At 40.8% G+C, this 21,925-nt stretch overlaps 2 protein-coding genes across 2 annotated transcripts in view; one reads left to right on the top strand and one right to left on the bottom strand.

Annotated features, from left to right (window-relative positions):
- LOC145448995 (fibronectin-like) overlaps window positions 1-3,929 on the top strand; it is a 109,744-nt gene extending 105,815 nt beyond the window's left edge. The window contains exon 48 of the mRNA XM_080327452.1: window positions 3,698-3,929. Within this exon, the coding sequence (XP_080183578.1) occupies window positions 3,698-3,776 (79 nt within the window). The 3' untranslated portion in view covers window positions 3,777-3,929. The remainder of the gene's footprint in view (window positions 1-3,697) is intronic.
- Window positions 1-21,925, bottom strand: part of LOC145449020 (peptidyl-prolyl cis-trans isomerase FKBP1A-like) — a 408,653-nt gene that overhangs the window by 260,361 nt on the left and 126,367 nt on the right. The gene's annotated exons all lie outside the window — the stretch shown is intronic.

The raw sequence follows: 21,925 nt of genomic DNA, 5'->3' as shown, positions 1-21,925 counted from the left end.
CTGCAGAACTTTGATCGTTTTTCTCTGGCATTTGTGTTGCATAATATTCATAAATTCTGCTTTTGCGTCGAGATTTTATGACATCATAAAGGAAAGGAACTCGTGTGACGTTCACGCCATAAAATTTGACTTCTAAGTGTTGAGATAGCTCGGGCCGTGCCCGTGAGTGGTTTTGTCTGTACCAAGCTACCACGGCGGACGTCATTTTAGCAGTAAACAGTAGTACTCGGTTCCTGCTGTTAGGTCTACAGCAGAATAAGCTCAAGCTGTGGAAAAGGCAGCATTTATTGCGTAATGAGTAAAGGCGTAGTGCAGTGGTTCTTAACCTTTTTTCGTCCAGCGCCCCCTTTCAAAAGTTATCGTGCTCCAGCGCCCCCCTCAACTTCATATTGTAAGGAATGTAATAAAGACAATGTGTAAGAGGGAGGGCCGTAACAGCACTTCGTCAACCCCCCTAAAAACGATTGCCTTGCGCACCCATAGCGTGATAAACCGAACTTCTGAGGGCTTCGCCCCCAGGAACCCCATATCGTGATTTTGATGGTCAGCAAAGTTTGTGTGGCCTGGTCGCCCTAGGTACCAAAATTTGCTATAATGCATGGTAATTACATTTATAAGTCGCTATAAACTTTTTATCCTCTCAGCCCACGTAATCAGATTTACCAGTGGCACTGAGTGAGCTGTTGTATAGGAAAATAAGGGGCACGTAATTAATAATTAAAAATATTCGGGCGTTCCCGCAGGTACAATTATTCGTTACTAGGGCCGTAACAGCACTTCGTCAGCCCCCCTCCCCAAACATAAAACGTTGGTCCTGGGCCCCCATTAGGTGATAAACCAAACTTCCGGGGGACTTCGCTCCCAGACCCCCATTAGGCTGTCCACTATTTGCTGATAGCCTATTAGGTATCTACATTGGGTGTACATTTACTGAGGGAGCTATTCTCGCCTAGTCGCGCGAAGTGCGAAAAATTTTACTAATTAATATTTGAATTGGTCAATATCATCGGGAATTGCATGTAAATTGAGATCAATTTTTATCCTCTCTCTGCTCACGTAAACACATTTACCGGTAGAGCTGCGTTAGGTGCAATGTTCCCTCTAAGCTGCGCACGTGCGCAGTGCTGACACGGTCTCTGCGCACAGAAAATCTACGTTGCGCACAACAAATCCGGAGTTATTACCATTTTTAGTCGTTACGCACTGTTGTCCAAAGGTCAGCGCAGTGAGTTGTTGAGTGTGCGCAGACTCATCAAAACTTAAAGCGAACATTGTGAGGTTTCTTGGAAACTGTAGGGCCCGTTACCAATAATTGAACATATTCGGGCAGGCGAACCCGTTGGTATGACCTCGTTGCATGATGTTATTTCGTGACCCCCTGTCTGCAATATCAAAAAATACAGAATCGCTCAACGGGGATATCGCCCAACAGGAATATCCCTGTCGCCCAATCGTACTAAACTAAAAGACGCACACGATTTCAGATTGGTATTTCTTCACTGACATATAATTTTTCCCTGCCAGATGGAATATTATTAATACTGCCAATATGCTTGGGTGTCTCCGGCCTAGAAGACTTCGGTCATATCGGGTCTTCCAGTCTATACCATGTAAAATATAGTAGGAAAAAATGTATGCTATTGGACGTGAATTGTTTGTGGACATTGCCTTTACTATATTTCATGGTTGACGAATAAAATAATTCTCTCTCTCTCTCTGGGGTTCAGATTTCCAAGACAGGAACATTCGGTGTCAGTCATTTAGGCACCCATGGACAATTAAACCTATATGTATTTTGAAGGCTATATGTAACGAAGTTTTCGATGTTAATTTGCTCTGAATACTCATTAAGGATATGTTCCATCACCACATCATCTACTGCGAAGCCATTTTTCTCCAGCGCCCCCCATACCGCCCCCCTGAGCCCAGCGCCCCCCACATCGCCCCCTGAGCGTTTCCGCCCCCCTTCAACATCGCCAGCGCCCCCTGGGGGGCGCTGGGGGCAAGGTTAAGAACCACTGGCGTAGTGCAATCGATACATTGGTTAAAAAGCAAGCAGTAAGCTGTTAATCGTTGATAAAATTTTCTAAATTATATTGCACTTACGCCAACGCTTATTTAGGGAGGGGGGGGGTGACGAAGTGCTGTTTCGGTCCTGAGTAAAGGTAAATCTAGACCTGAGCTCTCATGAGATCCATGAAGCACTTCCTAATAACAAGGAGATGCTGGAACAGATTGTTTCTAGCGAATATGCCACGGCTCATAAAAATACAAAATATGTTCAAAAACGTTTTTTCATGCTAATCTAATTTTTCGACTGTCCTTATTTTTGAGTCTATGTCGATGGCAACCCTGTGTATAGGATTCAGTGTACACACTTTGTGCGATTAGTAAACGTTAATAAAAAATATGGTGGATCGTAAAAATGCCATATTGTGTAGCTTTATTTCCGGAAATTAAAGACATTACTATAACTTTTTTTTATACTTCAACATGTATGTTATCCAGACAAAAGTACTGATGTTAATTACAACTCAAAGTATATGATACTGGAATTGAGAGTTAAGTAAGAAAACTACTTCTAACAGAGGAAAATAGTATTTCATGTCTTCAGTCTAGAAAGTTTGAAAGGTGGTATGCTAAAACAGCTCTAAAACTAAAAAAGTCAGAGTCCACTTTTCCAGATTAGGACACGCCATGGACTATTAGATTACGATATGATAAGTAAATGCTAGATTTCGAAACATCAGTTTCAAACGTTAAGATGGGCCATACTGTGATGAAATAGTTCATATGGGCAAAGGGCGACAATGCACCGTGAACGAGACCATACCAACCCACTACCAAAATAATATTCACCGATACTTTTGTGAAATCATACTGGTTACTCCGTATCCACTGATCGCGAAGCGCGATAAAAATTCTGGGCTTTACTCAACGTGTATGGACATTAAATGTTGATACTCCGTGAAAACAGCAGCGAAATTCCTCAGGCTATCTTACTGATTGGAGGAATAAACTACTTCTTGACAAACTGAAAGTAGCGAAAAGTAAGTAAGTAGGGCAGAATATATTACGAAGTAGAAGTAGCAAAAGTCAGATCTACTTGAGTAAGTACCAGAAGTAGAGTAAAACTACTTAAGTACTACGAAGAAGTAGAAGTACTTCGTTACTGATCACATCTGGTATTATCATTTACTCCGACCTTGAATGGAAGACCCACATTTACTTCAAATTTTCTTTCATAATATCAAAAACCTGCCTCAACATAGATTAAAAATCCAATCCCTTGATTACCTTTTTTATAGTTTTTCCCAACCTGTTTTCTGTAGTTCATTTGCGCCCATATTCACTGTCAGCGCCCCGAAATCACCCAATTTCTAGCTAGCGCCCCCATCGAGGTCCCAAACACTTCGAGAACCACAGATGTAGATCAGAATAATAGGATGTCGAACTATCCTAATCTCAAATTCGTTGATTCGAGCTGCCTTTTTCCCTAATCATTTCTATGTCTGTTGTAAAACTACTCGTTTCATTTAAATCACTTGAAATTTATAGTCTAATAAAGTATAGTATCTTGACTCGTTATTACACGATAAATTCTGCCCATTGCCCAACATGGCTTTTTTATACTTTTAGCTATCCAAGTCTTTTTTTATATGTTGTAATACTAGTATTGTGTTTCTCACAATTTCAGAATCTATGGTTTACAACGCCTGGTAAAGACGCAGATGCAGAATAATTGTCCGACTTCGTCTGTTGAACCTGTCGAATGACGGACATCGTGATTTCGTTAGCAATTCTGAATGATGTCGAACCCATGCTCAATTCGAAGTCCAGTCTAGTTGCATTATTGTATCTCTCGCGTGACTTAACATATGTGATTTATGTGTAGCTTAAATGAAAAGGTAATAAAATGAACGAATATACAGGACTGTGTTTTAAACGGTCGAGGTTCGTGAATGGCAAGTACCACTTCCGTGGAAGTTGCAGGTTCGAGCATGATGGATTGGGAAACTGATTTAACCTAAGCAGGCCTAGCCGACGCAGGTTTAGAAATAGATGAGGCGATATTTGGCCCTACATTGCAAAAATATTCATTGAAGTAATTTGAGATGGCCGCGGGATCAGTCAGATTGTCCCCGGTAGTCGAGTTCGTGATTTGCGAGACAGGCTGGGGCGTTTTTTCTGGTGCAAAAGCAATTTAATTCTTGACCAGGTTTTTCGAGTGTCCTTCTTATGTTTGTTGAAGAATTTCGCGTTAGCTTTCGCTTTTGCCTTGAAGATATGATGAGAGATGGGATTTCTGAAGCGTCGAAGTCTTTCTCGTTCGTCCTGTGAGGTGTTCTAGGTATCGAGTCTGTGATGCCACCGGTTACGTTTTCGGATCAGTTGCACCAACTTTGAAGACATCCACGGTACCCTGTTCAATTTTGACGACTTCTTGAGATTCGTTGAAGAGGTGCAAATTTATCAATCAGCCCTTTGATGGTGAACATGAACTCCCCAAATTGATCGTCACATGTTCGGTTAAATATAGTCGCAATATTTTCCAAACCTTAGGTAACTTGCCGTGATGCTTGAATACGCCTGATTCGGTGAAGACGGCGGCATCGTGGGTACTGCCAAGCCATTTATGTCTCTAAACCTACATTTTTTTGTATGTCCTTTGTAGTCTATTAATATCAATTTTTGACATATTCTTCACACTTACATATACCGATCATCGACAACTGCTTGCAAAATTATTGAATCCCAGCCTTTTCGGTTTGTATAATCCTTTGTGCCCTCACATGGCGCCGTCACTGGAATGTGGGTTCCGTCGATACATCCAGCAACCTATCACGAAAGATGTAGGCCTATGCATATTAGGCTACTGAGCAACAATGCAGATTTTCAATGAATTCTTGTGAACCTGAGGAAAGTGGTGATGTCTCTGTATCCGCATTGCAATTTTTTCAGCCTCTTCTGGCTTTGGCCACGAAATGAACACATGGATTTGCTTGTTTATTGCCTGATAGAATCTTATGACAAAAATACAGATTAGTTTGACTGTTGACTATATACATCAATCAGGAAAATTCCAAATTACCGTTTAAGGCACCTGCAAACCGACGACTTGCTTACTCCAAAAATGTGTGCAACAGTACGGTACTCAGTAGAGGATGCTATCATATAAATTGCGATGGCGGTTCTTTTGTCTGTAGGTATTGGTTTCCTCACTGTCACATCATCTGATGATATTAAACATTTTGCTAGACGTTGGCGAACTCAGTCCATAGATAGATTTACGACTAAGATATTATCACACTACCTGGCCTCATATCTTCGTAAATTAGGTTCAATACTTCCATAAAAGTCTCCTTAGTCAACCGAAAATTTTCAATCCATTGGGCGTTGTTGTATTCAGCAACATCTTTTTAACTCAATATTCACCGTACCGATATCTAAAGTTTAGCCATACTATCACAACAGTACGCTGTAAATTGTCAGGATACTATACAATTAAGTTATGGTGTTATTATAGATGTCGTAAATTCGAATCTAGACAAACCTTGGATGCATCCATACTTTTCCGGTGCGGTTGTCTGTTGAGGAATCCATAATCTCGGGGGGGGGGTGATGTCTCCTTTGTTCCAGTAAGATTCAATGAATCCCATCATGAACATACTTGATAACATACAGAATCCTCATAATTTCACTCTCAGTCAACATACTTTTCCAATTTCCCTACAAAAATGGGAATTATATAAATCAGCAAGCCAAGTTCCCCCTCAACAATAAGCATCTTCAGCGAACAACAAAAGTTCCGAGAGCTTAAGCCGATCGTAAACCCATTTACACAACAGCTTGAGGCTCGAGTGGACTTGAAGCAGTTTTCCTTTTCTCTTCCTGGAATACGAGAGAGTCGGATCGACGAGTCGGCTTCGAAGCTGACTTGAACCGTCACGTAAATGGGCCTACTTTCACTAGAGTTGGGTGGACTTTTTCGTAGTTGCCCTTCCCCGCCCATAGCAAAAACCAGTGTTAAGATCAAGTCACTACCGTCGAGTCACGAGTCATTTCGACTCACTGCACATTTTAACTCGAGTCAAGTCAATCGATTTTCGAAGGTGACTCGAGTCAAGTCAAGTCAGTCGATTTTTAGAGGTGACTCGAGTCAAGTCGAGTCAAGTCAAGTTAAGTCACGAGTCAAGTCAAGTTGCCTTTTAGAAGTATGAAGCATGATTACGTCATTGCATTTCGCTAGGTCTCTGAATAACAGATTGATTGGTCATTGATTCTGAACCGATGAACGAATATAGAGTTGAATATACATGCAATAAGGGGCTGTATCGCTCACATAAGCATAGAACTATTAAACTACGTAAGTAATTGCATAGCCTCATTTTATAGTTACCAGCCAAGATGGAGATTCGAGAAACGAATTGGGAAGATGCAATACAGTACCCATTTATACATATTGATATGATACAATTCGAGTCCGCGCCAATGGTTGAGGAGTATATAAACTATATTTGATTACAATTTCAATAAAACAAGAGTTTGGGTAAGGTAAGAACAGAGAACTAAAATGTATATTTTCCTATGAAATCACTTTACTTCTAGTTTACGACAACGTAAGCTGTAGCTTCGATCACTTCGTTTGTGGTCAATATCTTTGTTGGAGAATATTGGGGGCTCAGTAAAGCGCACGATCATTTAATGATCGGTCGCTGTCATGGGTTACGCAAAAGTTTGGCGAACAAGATGCAAGATGCAAGATAACGTGATTTTTACTTGATGACTTGAAATGGACTCGTGAATTTTGCTCCGAGTCACGAGTCAATCCACATTTCTGATACGATGAGTCAAGTCAAGTCAAGTCATAGCAAAGTGACTCGAGTCAAGTCAAGTCAAGTCATACGAAAAAGGTGACTCGAGTCAAGTCATGACTCTAGTCATCCCAACACTGCCAGAAACTGACTTGTCAGTACGGGATACGTGGAGACTGAATATTTGGAAAGAGATTGTTCTGATCAAAAGTCAAACTCAATATGACGAGGATGATGATAATAATGGACCAGCTTCATCCGTTTCATTATTAGCTGTAATAAATGCAGAACAACTTTCGTTTTATGATTTAGGAGTACTGAGGGGGGTCGGGGGGCGCTGGCACTTTATTCATTGTCCACGGGGTCGGTAGCTCAAAATGTTTGGGAAACACTGCATTATATGATACATATAAATCACCAAACACATTACACACTACTCACAACACCTCATTTCCAATATACATCGGACCACGACGGCAGTGAATGTACGAACATTTTTTTTCGTTCATTATATGATACATATAGATCACCAAACACATAATACACTACTCACAACACCTCATTTTCAATATTCATCGGACCATGACGGCAGTGAAGGTACGAACATTTTTTTCATTCATATTATTGCAATATATAATACATGTAGATCACAAAACACATTGCACACTACCCACAACACTTCATTTTTTATATTTACCGGACCATGACGGAGTTGAAGGTACGAATATTTTTTTCGTTCATATTATTACATTATATTAGACATATAGATCACCAAACACATTACGCACTACTCACAACACTTCAGTCTCAATATTCATCGGGCCGTGACCGAAGTGAAGGTACGAACATTTTTATATACATATAGCTAGGCCTTCGGGAACATTGAGAAATCTTGGCCAATTTTCATACCCCCAAAATCTCGAAATATGCCAATATCTCTCTAAGTACAATAGCCAGGAATCAGTCAATACGTGCACTCGATGTAACTTTTGGAGTTATACAATCTGATACCGAATTGTAGCTATAGGCCAGAGGTCTCAAACTCAAATGTGCTCGCGGGCCAATCTCTTAGTTTTGATGACGCCGCGGGCCGCACCACCAATAATAGGGATATTCAACGCAGAATTTTCAAGTAGGCCTTCTTTGACGGGAGCTTGAAGACAGGCATTCCAGAAACATCATGAATATGTAATTTACTGTTGTACTATTCACGCTTGACACGAAAAAATATCCTATTTTCAAATATTTGAATAAAATTGATTTTATGCCGGCATTATTTGTTCAAATATTGAGTTATATACATCATGCGAGAGGATGCATCATGACCAATGTTCCCTCTACGCTGAGCACGTGCGCAAATGCACAGTGCTGACAAGGTCTCTGCGCACAGAAAATCCGAAGTGATTACCTTTTTTTAGTCGTTACGCACTGTTGTCCAAGGGTCTGCGCAGTGAGTTGGTGAGTCTGGGCAGATGCGTCAAAAATTAGAGGGAGCATTGACCATGACATCGTCAAATTGTCGGGTTATAATATTGCAGCTAGTGGATCTTTGACGTGCCACAATTTTATGTAGAAAATTTTGAAATCTACTGAAGATTGATCTGATAACAGAGAATTTGAGCGGTGTAGCCTAATCCGGGTTATGATATAGTCGTGATAAGTAGGCTATTGTTACTATGTCATTGCCAAAGTCATATTGAATCAGCGTCAGATTTTGCCTTCGATTATTATTGGAACATATCAATAACAACTTGAATGTAATCATTATTGAGCCATGGTAATATCATTGCTCTTAACCTTAGCGATCGTATCCTTCGTGCTTCCAATAAGATTTCTCGAACCACGTGTTATCATTATTGAGACATGGTAATATCGTTGTTTCTTAACCTCCGCGATCGTACCCTTCGTGCTTCCAATAAGATTTCTCGATTCACGTGTTCATTTTCAACACCATTTCTGATTGTACCTATATTAAAATTATAAAGCCCATGCACGCAAAATCGCGCGTAGCGCGAAGAACATTTTCCAGTTGAGTAAATTGGTCCAGAAAATATTCCTCAGCATATAGGCCTAATTCCACAATGCATCTCGTACCCCAAGATGTGGTGCTCCGTACCCCGAAGGGGTCTACGGACCCTGGTTAAGAATAGAAATGCCAATTGCCGATGAATTCATTGGTTTTACAGCTGTGGAGCGTACTACTACCTTACTCGCCACCGATTATAACATGGATAAAAAGATCCGACAACACCTAGCATGTAACCAACTATCGCCTACGTCACGGGGGTCACATAATGCCAATGGTTGCCATACTGACCTGATTCGATAGCTATATATACCCTACGCAACGCAAGCTGCCACCTTTTGATATATTACTATTCCCCATGGCCGTTTCATAGATTGTTACGTCCGTAGGATTGCCAAGTCACCGTTCAGCGTCGTAAGTCCTTCTTCGATTTTAACGTTTGACTCGACTCAACTCGAGTCATTTTTATTAAATCACTTAGTCAATCCGAAATCGAGTAATTTTACGAAAGATCGCACAAAACCAAATCACAATATTTTCAGTCACGAATCATCAACGGGCCATGTGTTATCATCATGAACTAGAAATGTGACGTAATAGCTGATCTTCTACCGCAGTGGTCGGGCACCTATGGGTCGCGAGCCATATGTGGCTCTTTTGGGCATAAAGTATGGCTCTTTGCGAAAATTCCAATTTTGTGCATAATTTATCAATATTGCAGCAACTTGTTGTTAAATCTTCAGCACGACCAGTATAATTATTCTTGTGGCAGTATAAACATGTCTTTGAGAATACAGTGGCGTATTCAGGGTTAGGGGCTCGGACCCCGTTTCAAAATGCTCAAATCTAAGTTGCTGTCTCGCCTGCGCCACGAAATCTCGGATTGCACGATGCGTTTATTGCTCAATGAGAATAGCAGACAAGGCGAAGCCTGTATGACAATGCAGTTTTCAAACACACGCTGTCTTCCTGATCTACCGCGAGAAATGAACTCCGTGGTATAGTAGCATTCACAATTACAAATTCAAATTACAAACAACGCCATAGTGACCCACGTTCTTGATTGACAAAGTAGCTTTGTAGTTGCTGTTCAAATGTAGGGGTGTGGCACAACGTTGTGTTACCGCCGAATACTTTGAGAATTGAGAAATCGAATCGGAATCGGTGTGGCTATTACTTTCAATTTTTTTGAAATATTTTATCCCGCATGAATTCATGAAATGAAATATGCGATACGAATAAATATAATCGCGACTTCGCTGTAAGAGCCGTTTCTGGGGTTTTCGAGGTTGCTGATTACGAATATCACATTAGTTATTAGAGATTGGATCTTATACCCCTAAAAAAAGTCCAATGTTACTGTATTTAACATTGAATATTTCACTTAGCAAGAAGAAAATCGTAGTTTTTTTAAATTTTATACTGCACTTCAAAAGATAATAATTGACTATGAAGAACGCTCATGTCGTCCACATGGGTTATCTCCTAAACAAGAGCAAATTTGAGAAAACTAAGGTCATTTTGGAATAATCGCCCTTCAGAACCACCAAACCCAATCCCACTGTCTATGCCTAAAACTATGTGTTGACCAGTGTTATCAGTTATTATAAATTCTATGATATTAACGATGAATTGCGCTATGCTAATCCCGGCCGACCCTCACCAATGCCTTACCTCCCCTTTCACTCTATATTTTCCAACAATAAATAGGTGAGTTGCGTGATTTTCGTAGTAAAAAAGTTCAAAATCTAGTAGACAGGTAAGGCAATATCGTCAATACGAACCTACGATTTCGTAAAACTGACGAAAATCGACTAAATTGCGCAGCAATGACGTCAAAATTTTTCAATTATGACGTATTAGTTGATTAAAACGTAGGGCTCTTTGGAAGTTCAGATGAAAAATATGGGGATAATATGGCTCTTCGGACAAAAAAGGTTCCCGACCACTGCTCTACCGCATGGTAGCTTTCACAAGTGATGTGATAGTGTAGTTCGTTGAGATTTCAGTGTTTTCATAGCAGTTTTAGGTTGAACTTCAAGTTGAACTTCAAGTTTTTATATCTAAAATAGATATGTGGCACTAGAATATATCGTCAAATACTTAAAATTCCAAAATGCTGTCGCGGGCCACACAAAATGCACTCGCGGGCCACGTATTTGAGATCCTTGCTCTAGTCTAGGCCTTCAGGAACATAGAGAAATCTTGGTCAATTTCATACCCCCCAAAATGTCAAAATATGCCAATATCTCTCTAAGTACAATAGCCAGGGAAAAGTTATTGCGTGCAATCGATGTAACTTTTAGAGTTATACACTCTGGTACCGGATTTGTCGCTCGTGGCCTTCGGGAAAATGGAGAAATCTTGGTCAATTTCATACCCCCCAAAATGGCAAAATATGCCAATATCTCTCAAAGTACAATAGCCAGGGAAAAGTTATTGCGTGCAATCGATGTAACTTTCAGAGTTAGACACTCTGATACCGGAATTGTAGCTCTAGGCCAGTGGTTCTCAATCTTTTTGACCCGCGGACTCATCTCAAGCTCGCCAGTATATCCGCGGACTCAAGCTATATATTACCGAAAAATAGTTTATTTTTTATTTCTATCCAAGAGAGTGTAATACGGTATCAACAAAAAGACAAGCACTGTTTTTCACTCAACCCACGCTCAATGGGAGCCTTGTCCTTGATCTCGCTTGACAAGGCTATTAAATTCCGGAATTGTGTGTTGTCAATGTAGGCCTACATCTGATGTCATCTTCCGGTTGAAGTCTATTGCTAAACTTCTTTTGCTCATCGTCAGAGTTGAAAAGCCAGATTCACACAGGTAGGTGATGTGGTCGGAAATAGCAAAAGAGCTGTTGCAGCTTGCTAGCAAAGATCTGAGAGATTATGCTCCATCGTCTGCACATTTGGCTAAAATTGAGTCAAGGAAGCCTTCGTAAACCTGTCTTTCCACATCTGTCGGCTTTGCAATTCAAGCAACTGTTCAGTAATGCAGTCCACATCTCGAGCTCTACTTATAATAGACAACTATAGATTGTCTCTGTGATTAGCACATGTCCCTACGATTTGTCATTTTCGAAATAGTCTGTAAGTGAACAAGTCGCCATAATCAATTACCAGCACTCAGCGTATATCCCGCCGGAAACCTGTGCAATGTGCCTACGTGCAGGACCGTAACAGCACTTCGTCAGCCCCCCTCAATAACAAAACGTTGGTCCTGGGCCCCACAGGGCGATAAACCTAACTTCTGGTGGGCTTTACACCCAGACCCCCCTTCCGATACCTTTTACCGCTGCTACTTCTCAGCTAAATTTTCGTACCGTTCATTTGGTCGTTTTATTTCGAATAAACCGCGCGAAGCGCGAAAATATTCCCTAATTCATGATTGAATCGGTCAACATGATCGGGAATTGCATATATATAGCTGTAAATTTTTTATGCTATCCCTGCTCATGCATTCAGATTTATCGGCCGAGCTGAGTGAGGCGTTTCGGAAAATGATATAATGATATTATTATTCTAAAAAGTTGCATAAGTTTTCAAAAAATACCCTATAATTTATGTTAGTTCACGAATAGTTTTGGCCCCCCTTCGAGCTCCCCCCTAAATTATGGGGGTTTGGGGTACGGCAGTTACGGTCCTGCATACGTGTCTATAAAGAGCTGTCCCAGGGGTTTATACCTGGCATATTCGGTATGTGAATTGTGAATAGTGAATACGCAGCATTAAATTACGAGTCCATTCCTACTAAATTCAAGTCAATCCGACCAAAATTGTAGAGTTTATGACCGTGATAGAGTTGCTTATGACAATTTTAGCAATAGGCTACCTCGAACATAAATGTAGGGCATTTTGAAAAATGCCAGTTGGCGATAATAGGGGTTTTATACCAGGCGTGATTGGTATCAAACCAGGATGATGCGACAGATGTGCAAAGCATACCCGTTTTGCCTGTGATACTTGCAACCAACTGGTTTGCCCAAGACACAGAAAATCTCAGGAGAAGCAATAATGCTTGGAATGCTGATCAATTTGTAGTGGTGCTATTTCGCTGTTCTTGCGTTTGAAATATACGTGGCCAAACATCGCTTATTGGGGTATCTCTAATATTGCTTTCAAAACTACATTCACTGGAGTATAATCTATTAACTTGCAGGGATTTCGTATGCCCCTTATCGGCACAATAAGAAGCATATAGAAAGAGATTCAAACGAAATCCATATTGGCAAAATTTGACGTAACAATGCAATGATAAAAAGGAACAGTAGCTGGCCAAAGTCAGCTGTACCGGTACTGCGGTAGTCATAACAACGGGATAATAGAGAATCAAATTATACAATACTCAGAAGACGCTACACAGACGATCAGCTGAATATATTAATGGAATGTTTAAAGATTGTATACAAACTCTTTATCCTTTTTATGGTGCCCTTAATTCCCCGAAAAGTCACCGAGGTAATAAATTCTACTGCAATGAATATTGTTCTGAAAGCACTATTCAAGTTGAGTGCCGCCAGTCACATATTTGAGGTATTTATGCATTTTTTATGAAAGCAATTAAGGTTACTAACATATCAAAATAAGTATTTTGCGAATCATGCAGCCTAATCTCAAATCGGAATTTGACGAAACCGGACCAGAACGGGGCTCATTCACTTTCGGACCAAAAAGCTATTTTCTCCGTAAGGCTGCAATGACTTTGGTCCGAAAGTGAACGAGCCCCGTAGGTCTGTCAATTACATGTTCCGAAATCATATCGGAAGTGGAAGAAAACGTTGAAAATTTTGACGTTTCCGTGGATTTTCGACTTCTCAATCTAAAACTAAGTCCGTACACCCCTAAATTAGGATCCATGATCGTTTCGTAAGGTTTTGTCGATAAAAAATAACCTAAAATAATAAATTCACCATGAGAATGGCGTCTTTTCATTGAAAAACACGAGGAAATACAAGTTTGACAATCTGTCAACGTGTGTGCCAATTAAGTTACTTAACATTCCTGGGTTCGCGGACACACCCAGGACCTTCCGCGGACTCATTTGAGTCCGCGGACTCGGCGTTGAGAAACACTGCTCTAGGCCTTCGGGAACATGGAGAAATCAAGGTCAATTTCATACCCCCCAAAATGTCAAAATTTGCCAATATCTCTCTAAGTAAACTAGGCAGGGAAAAGTTATTGCGTGCAATCGATGTAACTTTTAGAGTTAGACACTCTGATACCGGAATTGTAGCTCTAGGCCTTCGGGAACATGGAGAAATCAAGGTCAATTTCATACCCCCCAAAATGTCAAAATTTGCCAATATCTCTCTAAGTACACTAGGCAGGGAAAAGTTATTGCGTGCAATCGATGTAACTTTTAGAGTTAGACACTCTGATACCGGAATTGTAGCTCTAGGTCTTCGGGAACATGGAGAAATCAAGGTCAATTTCATACCCCCCAAAATGGCAAAATATGCCAATATCTCTCTAAGTACAATAGCCAGGGAAAAGTTATTGCGTGCAATCGATGTAACTTTCAGAGTTAGACACTCTGATACCGGAATTGTAGCTCTAGGCCAGTGGTTCTCAATCTTTTTGACCCGCGGACTCATCTCAAGCTCGCCAGTATATCCGCGGACTCAAGCTATATATTACCGAAAAATAGTTTATTTTTTATTTCTATCCAAGAGAGTGTAATACGGTATCAACAAAAAGACAAGCACTGTTTTTCACTCAACCCACGCTCAATGGGAGCCTTGTCCTTGATCTCGCTTGACAAGGCTATTAAATTCCGGAATTGTGTTTGTCAATGTAGGCCTACATCTGATGTCATCTTCCGGTTGAAGTCTATTGCTAAACTTCTTTTGCTCATCGTCAGAGTTGAAAAGCCAGATTCACACAGGTAGGTGATGTGGTCGGAAATAGCAAAAGAGCTGTTGCAGCTTGCTAGCAAAGATCTGAGAGATTATGCTCCATCGTCTGCACATTTGGCTAAAATTGAGTCAAGGAAGCCTTCGTAAACCTGTCTTTCCACATCTGTCGGCTTTGCAATTCAAGCAACTGTTCAGTAATGCAGTCCACATCTCGAGCTCTACTTATAATAGACAACTATAGATTGTCTCTGTGATTAGCACATGTCCCTACGATTTGTCATTTTCGAAATAGTCTGTAAGTGAACAAGTCGCCATAATCAATTACCAGCACTCAGCGTATATCCCGCCGGAAACCTGTGCAATGTGCCTACGTGCAGGACCGTAACAGCACTTCGTCAGCCCCCCTCAATAACAAAACGTTGGTCCTGGGCCCCACAGGGCGATAAACCTAACTTCTGGTGGGCTTTACACCCAGACCCCCCTTCCGATACCTTTTACCGCTGCTACTTCTCAGCTAAATTTTCGTACCGTTCATTTGGTCGTTTTATTTCGAATAAACCGCGCGAAGCGCGAAAATATTCCCTAATTCATGATTGAATCGGTCAACATGATCGGGAATTGCATATATATAGCTGTAAATTTTTTATGCTATCCCTGCTCATGCATTCAGATTTATCGGCCGAGCTGAGTGAGGCGTTTCGGAAAATGATATAATGATATTATTATTCTAAAAAGTTGCATAAGTTTTCAAAAAATACCCTATAATTTATGTTAGTTCACGAATAGTTTTGGCCCCCCTTCGAGCTCCCCCCTAAATTATGGGGGTTTGGGGTACGGCAGTTACGGTCCTGCATACGTGTCTATAAAGAGCTGTCCCAGGGGTTTATACCTGGCATATTCGGTATGTGAATTGTGAATAGTGAATACGCAGCATTAAATTACGAGTCCATTCCTACTAAATTCAAGTCAATCCGACCAAAATTGTAGAGTTTATGACCGTGATAGAGTTGCTTATGACAATTTTAGCAATAGGCTACCTCGAACATAAATGTAGGGCATTTTGAAAAATTCCAGTTGGCGATAATAGGGGTTTTATACCAGGCGTGATTGGTATCAAACCAGGATGATGCGACAGATGTGCAAAGCATACCCGTTTTGCCTGTGATACTTGCAACCAACTGGTTTGCCCAAGACACAGAAAATCTCAGGAGAAGCAATAATGCTTGGAATGCTGATCAATTTGTAGTGGTGCTATTTCGCTGTTCTTGCGTTTGAAATATACGTGGCCAAACATCGCTTATTGGGGTATCTCTAATATTGCTTTCAAAACTACATTCACTGGAGTATAATCTATTAACTTGCAGGGATTTCGTATGCCCCTTATCGGCACAATAAGAAGCATATAGAAAGAGATTCAAACGAAATCCATATTGGCAAAATTTGACGTAACAATGCAATGATAAAAAGGAACAGTAGCTGGCCAAAGTCAGCTGTACCGGTACTGCGGTAGTCATAACAACGGGATAATAGAGAATCAAATTATACAATACTCAGAAGACGCTACACAGACGATCAGCTGAATATATTAATGGAATGTTTAAAGATTGTATACAAACTCTTTATCCTTTTTATGGTGCCCTTAATTCCCCGAAAAGTCACCGAGGTAATAAATTCTACTGCAATGAATATTGTTCTGAAAGCACTATTCAAGTTGAGTGCCGCCAGTCACATATTTGAGGTATTTATGCATTTTTTATGAAAGCAATTAAGGTTACTAACATATCAAAATAAGTATTTTGCGAATCATGCAGCCTAATCTCAAATCGGAATTTGACGAAACCGGACCAGAACGGGGCTCATTCACTTTCGGACCAAAAAGCTATTTTCTCCGTAAGGCTGCAATGACTTTGGTCCGAAAGTGAACGAGCCCCGTAGGTCTGTCAATTACATGTTCCGAAATCATATCGGAAGTGGAAGAAAACGTTGAAAATTTTGACGTTTCCGTGGATTTTCGACTTCTCAATCTAAAACTAAGTCCGTACACCCCTAAATTAGGATCCATGATCGTTTCGTAAGGTTTTGTCGATAAAAAATAACCTAAAATAATAAATTCACCATGAGAATGGCGTCTTTTCATTGAAAAACACGAGGAAATACAAGTTTGACAATCTGTCAACGTGTGTGCGTGCCAATTAAGTTACTTAACATTCCTGGGTTCGCGGACACACCCAGGACCTTCCGCGGACTCATTTGAGTCCGCGGACTCGGCGTTGAGAAACACTGCTCTAGGCCTTCGGGAACATGGAGAAATCAAGGTCAATTTCATACCCCCCAAAATGTCAAAATTTGCCAATATCTCTCTAAGTAAACTAGGCAGGGAAAAGTTATTGCGTGCAATCGATGTAACTTTTAGAGTTAGACACTCTGATACCGGAATTGTAGCTCTAGGCCTTCGGGAACATGGAGAAATCAAGGTCAATTTCATACCCCCCAAAATGTCAAAATTTGCCAATATCTCTCTAAGTACACTAGGCAGGGAAAAGTTATTGCGTGCAATCGATGTAACTTTTAGAGTTAGACACTCTGATACCGGAATTGTAGCTCTAGGTCTTCGGGAACATGGAGAAATCAAGGTCAATTTCATACCCCCCAAAATGGCAAAATATGCCAATATCTCTCTAAGTACAATAGCCAGGGAAAAGTTATTGCGTGCAATCGATGTAACTTTCAGAGTTAGACACTCTGATACCGGAATTGTAGCTCTAGGCCAGTGGTTCTCAATCTTTTTGACCCGCGGACTCATCTCAAGCTCGCCAGTATATCCGCGGACTCAAGCTATATATTACCGAAAAATAGTTTATTTTTTATTTCTATCCAAGAGAGTGTAATACGGTATCAACAAAAAGACAAGCACTGTTTTTCACTCAACCCACGCTCAATGGGAGCCTTGTCCTTGATCTCGCTTGACAAGGCTATTAAATTCCGGAATTGTGTTTGTCAATGTAGGCCTACATCTGATGTCATCTTCCGGTTGAAGTCTATTGCTAAACTTCTTTTGCTCATCGTCAGAGTTGAAAAGCCAGATTCACACAGGTAGGTGATGTGGTCGGAAATAGCAAAAGAGCTGTTGCAGCTTGCTAGCAAAGATCTGAGAGATTATGCTCCATCGTCTGCACATTTGGCTAAAATTGAGTCAAGGAAGCCTTCGTAAACCTGTCTTTCCACATCTGTCGGCTTTGCAATTCAAGCAACTGTTCAGTAATGCAGTCCACATCTCGAGCTCTACTTATAATAGACAACTATAGATTGTCTCTGTGATTAGCACATGTCCCTACGATTTGTCATTTTCGAAATAGTCTGTAAGTGAACAAGTCGCCATAATCAATTACCAGCACTCAGCGTATATCCCGCCGGAAACCTGTGCAATGTGCCTACGTGCAGGACCGTAACAGCACTTCGTCAGCCCCCCTCAATAACAAAACGTTGGTCCTGGGCCCCACAGGGCGATAAACCTAACTTCTGGTGGGCTTTACACCCAGACCCCCCTTCCGATACCTTTTACCGCTGCTACTTCTCAGCTAAATTTTCGTACCGTTCATTTGGTCGTTTTATTTCGAATAAACCGCGCGAAGCGCGAAAATATTCCCTAATTCATGATTGAATCGGTCAACATGATCGGGAATTGCATATATATAGCTGTAAATTTTTTATGCTATCCCTGCTCATGCATTCAGATTTATCGGCCGAGCTGAGTGAGGCGTTTCGGAAAATGATATAATGATATTATTATTCTAAAAAGTTGCATAAGTTTTCAAAAAATACCCTATAATTTATGTTAGTTCACGAATAGTTTTGGCCCCCCTTCGAGCTCCCCCCTAAATTATGGGGGTTTGGGGTACGGCAGTTACGGTCCTGCATACGTGTCTATAAAGAGCTGTCCCAGGGGTTTATACCTGGCATATTCGGTATGTGAATTGTGAATAGTGAATACGCAGCATTAAATTACGAGTCCATTCCTACTAAATTCAAGTCAATCCGACCAAAATTGTAGAGTTTATGACCGTGATAGAGTTGCTTATGACAATTTTAGCAATAGGCTACCTCGAACATAAATGTAGGGCATTTTGAAAAATGCCAGTTGGCGATAATAGGGGTTTTATACCAGGCGTGATTGGTATCAAACCAGGATGATGCGACAGATGTGCAAAGCATACCCGTTTTGCCTGTGATACTTGCAACCAACTGGTTTGCCCAAGACACAGAAAATCTCAGGAGAAGCAATAATGCTTGGAATGCTGATCAATTTGTAGTGGTGCTATTTCGCTGTTCTTGCGTTTGAAATATACGTGGCCAAACATCGCTTATTGGGGTATCTCTAATATTGCTTTCAAAACTACATTCACTGGAGTATAATCTATTAACTTGCAGGGATTTCGTATGCCCCTTATCGGCACAATAAGAAGCATATAGAAAGAGATTCAAACGAAATCCATATTGGCAAAATTTGACGTAACAATGCAATGATAAAAAGGAACAGTAGCTGGCCAAAGTCAGCTGTACCGGTACTGCGGTAGTCATAACAACGGGATAATAGAGAATCAAATTATACAATACTCAGAAGACGCTACACAGACGATCAGCTGAATATATTAATGGAATGTTTAAAGATTGTATACAAACTCTTTATCCTTTTTATGGTGCCCTTAATTCCCCGAAAAGTCACCGAGGTAATAAATTCTACTGCAATGAATATTGTTCTGAAAGCACTATTCAAGTTGAGTGCCGCCAGTCACATATTTGAGGTATTTATGCATTTTTTATGAAAGCAATTAAGGTTACTAACATATCAAAATAAGTATTTTGCGAATCATGCAGCCTAATCTCAAATCGGAATTTGACGAAACCGGACCAGAACGGGGCTCATTCACTTTCGGACCAAAAAGCTATTTTCTCCGTAAGGCTGCAATGACTTTGGTCCGAAAGTGAACGAGCCCCGTAGGTCTGTCAATTACATGTTCCGAAATCATATCGGAAGTGGAAGAAAACGTTGAAAATTTTGACGTTTCCGTGGATTTTCGACTTCTCAATCTAAAACTAAGTCCGTACACCCCTAAATTAGGATCCATGATCGTTTCGTAAGGTTTTGTCGATAAAAAATAACCTAAAATAATAAATTCACCATGAGAATGGCGTCTTTTCATTGAAAAACACGAGGAAATACAAGTTTGACAATCTGTCAACGTGTGTGCGTGCAATTAAGTTACTTAACATTCCTGGGTTCGCGGACACACCCAGGACCTTCCGCGGACTCATTTGAGTCCGCGGACTCGGCGTTGAGAAACACTGCTCTAGGCCTTCGGGAACATGGAGAAATCAAGGTCAATTTCATACCCCCCAAAATGTCAAAATTTGCCAATATCTCTCTAAGTAAACTAGGCAGGGAAAAGTTATTGCGTGCAATCGATGTAACTTTTAGAGTTAGACACTCTGATACCGGAATTGTAGCTCTAGGCCTTCGGGAACATGGAGAAATCAAGGTCAATTTCATACCCCCCAAAATGTCAAAATTTGCCAATATCTCTCTAAGTACACTAGGCAGGGAAAAGTTATTGCGTGCAATCGATGTAACTTTTAGAGTTAGACACTCTGATACCGGAATTGTAGCTCTAGGTCTTCGGGAACATGGAGAAATCAAGGTCAATTTCATACCCCCCAAAATGGCAAAATATGCCAATATCTCTCTAAGTACAATAGCCAGGGAAAAGTTATTGCGTGCAATCGATGTAACTTTCAGAGTTAGACACTCTGATACCGGAATTGTAGCTCTAGGCCAGTGGTTCTCAATCTTTTTGACCCGCGGACTCATCTCAAGCTCGCCAGTATATCCGCGGACTCAAGCTATATATTACCGAAAAATAGTTTATTTTTTATTTCTATCCAAGAGAGTGTAATACGGTATCAACAAAAAGACAAGCACTGTTTTTCACTCAACCCACGCTCAATGGGAGCCTTGTCCTTGATCTCGCTTGACAAGGCTATTAAATTCCGGAATTGTGTTTGTCAATGTAGGCCTACATCTGATGTCATCTTCCGGTTGAAGTCTATTGCTAAACTTCTTTTGCTCATCGTCAGAGTTGAAAAGCCAGATTCACACAGGTAGGTGATGTGGTCGGAAATAGCAAAAGAGCTGTTGCAGCTTGCTAGCAAAGATCTGAGAGATTATGCTCCATCGTCTGCACATTTGGCTAAAATTGAGTCAAGGAAGCCTTCGTAAACCTGTCTTTCCACATCTGTCGGCTTTGCAATTCAAGCAACTGTTCAGTAATGCAGTCCACATCTCGAGCTCTACTTATAATAGACAACTATAGATTGTCTCTGTGATTAGCACATGTCCCTACGATTTGTCATTTTCGAAATAGTCTGTAAGTGAACAAGTCGCCATAATCAATTACCAGCACTCAGCGTATATCCCGCCGGAAACCTGTGCAATGTGCCTACGTGCAGGACCGTAACAGCACTTCGTCAGCCCCCCTCAATAACAAAACGTTGGTCCTGGGCCCCACAGGGCGATAAACCTAACTTCTGGTGGGCTTTACACCCAGACCCCCCTTCCGATACCTTTTACCGCTGCTACTTCTCAGCTAAATTTTCGTACCGTTCATTTGGTCGTTTTATTTCGAATAAACCGCGCGAAGCGCGAAAATATTCCCTAATTCATGATTGAATCGGTCAACATGATCGGGAATTGCATATATATAGCTGTAAATTTTTTATGCTATCCCTGCTCATGCATTCAGATTTATCGGCCGAGCTGAGTGAGGCGTTTCGGAAAATGATATAATGATATTATTATTCTAAAAAGTTGCATAAGTTTTCAAAAAATACCCTATAATTTATGTTAGTTCACGAATAGTTTTGGCCCCCCTTCGAGCTCCCCCCTAAATTATGGGGGTTTGGGGTACGGCAGTTACGGTCCTGCATACGTGTCTATAAAGAGCTGTCCCAGGGGTTTATACCTGGCATATTCGGTATGTGAATTGTGAATAGTGAATACGCAGCATTAAATTACGAGTCCATTCCTACTAAATTCAAGTCAATCCGACCAAAATTGTAGAGTTTATGACCGTGATAGAGTTGCTTATGACAATTTTAGCAATAGGCTACCTCGAACATAAATGTAGGGCATTTTGAAAAATTCCAGTTGGCGATAATAGGGGTTTTATAC

This window comes from Botryllus schlosseri, chromosome 10 (genome assembly GCF_051294905.1).
Source record: "Botryllus schlosseri isolate E-star chromosome 10, Bs_hap1, whole genome shotgun sequence".
In the NCBI taxonomy this organism is placed as follows: domain Eukaryota; kingdom Metazoa; phylum Chordata; class Ascidiacea; order Stolidobranchia; family Styelidae; genus Botryllus; species Botryllus schlosseri.
The sequence above is the reverse complement of the archived record's forward strand: the minus strand, read 5'-3'. Positions and strand labels throughout refer to the sequence as shown.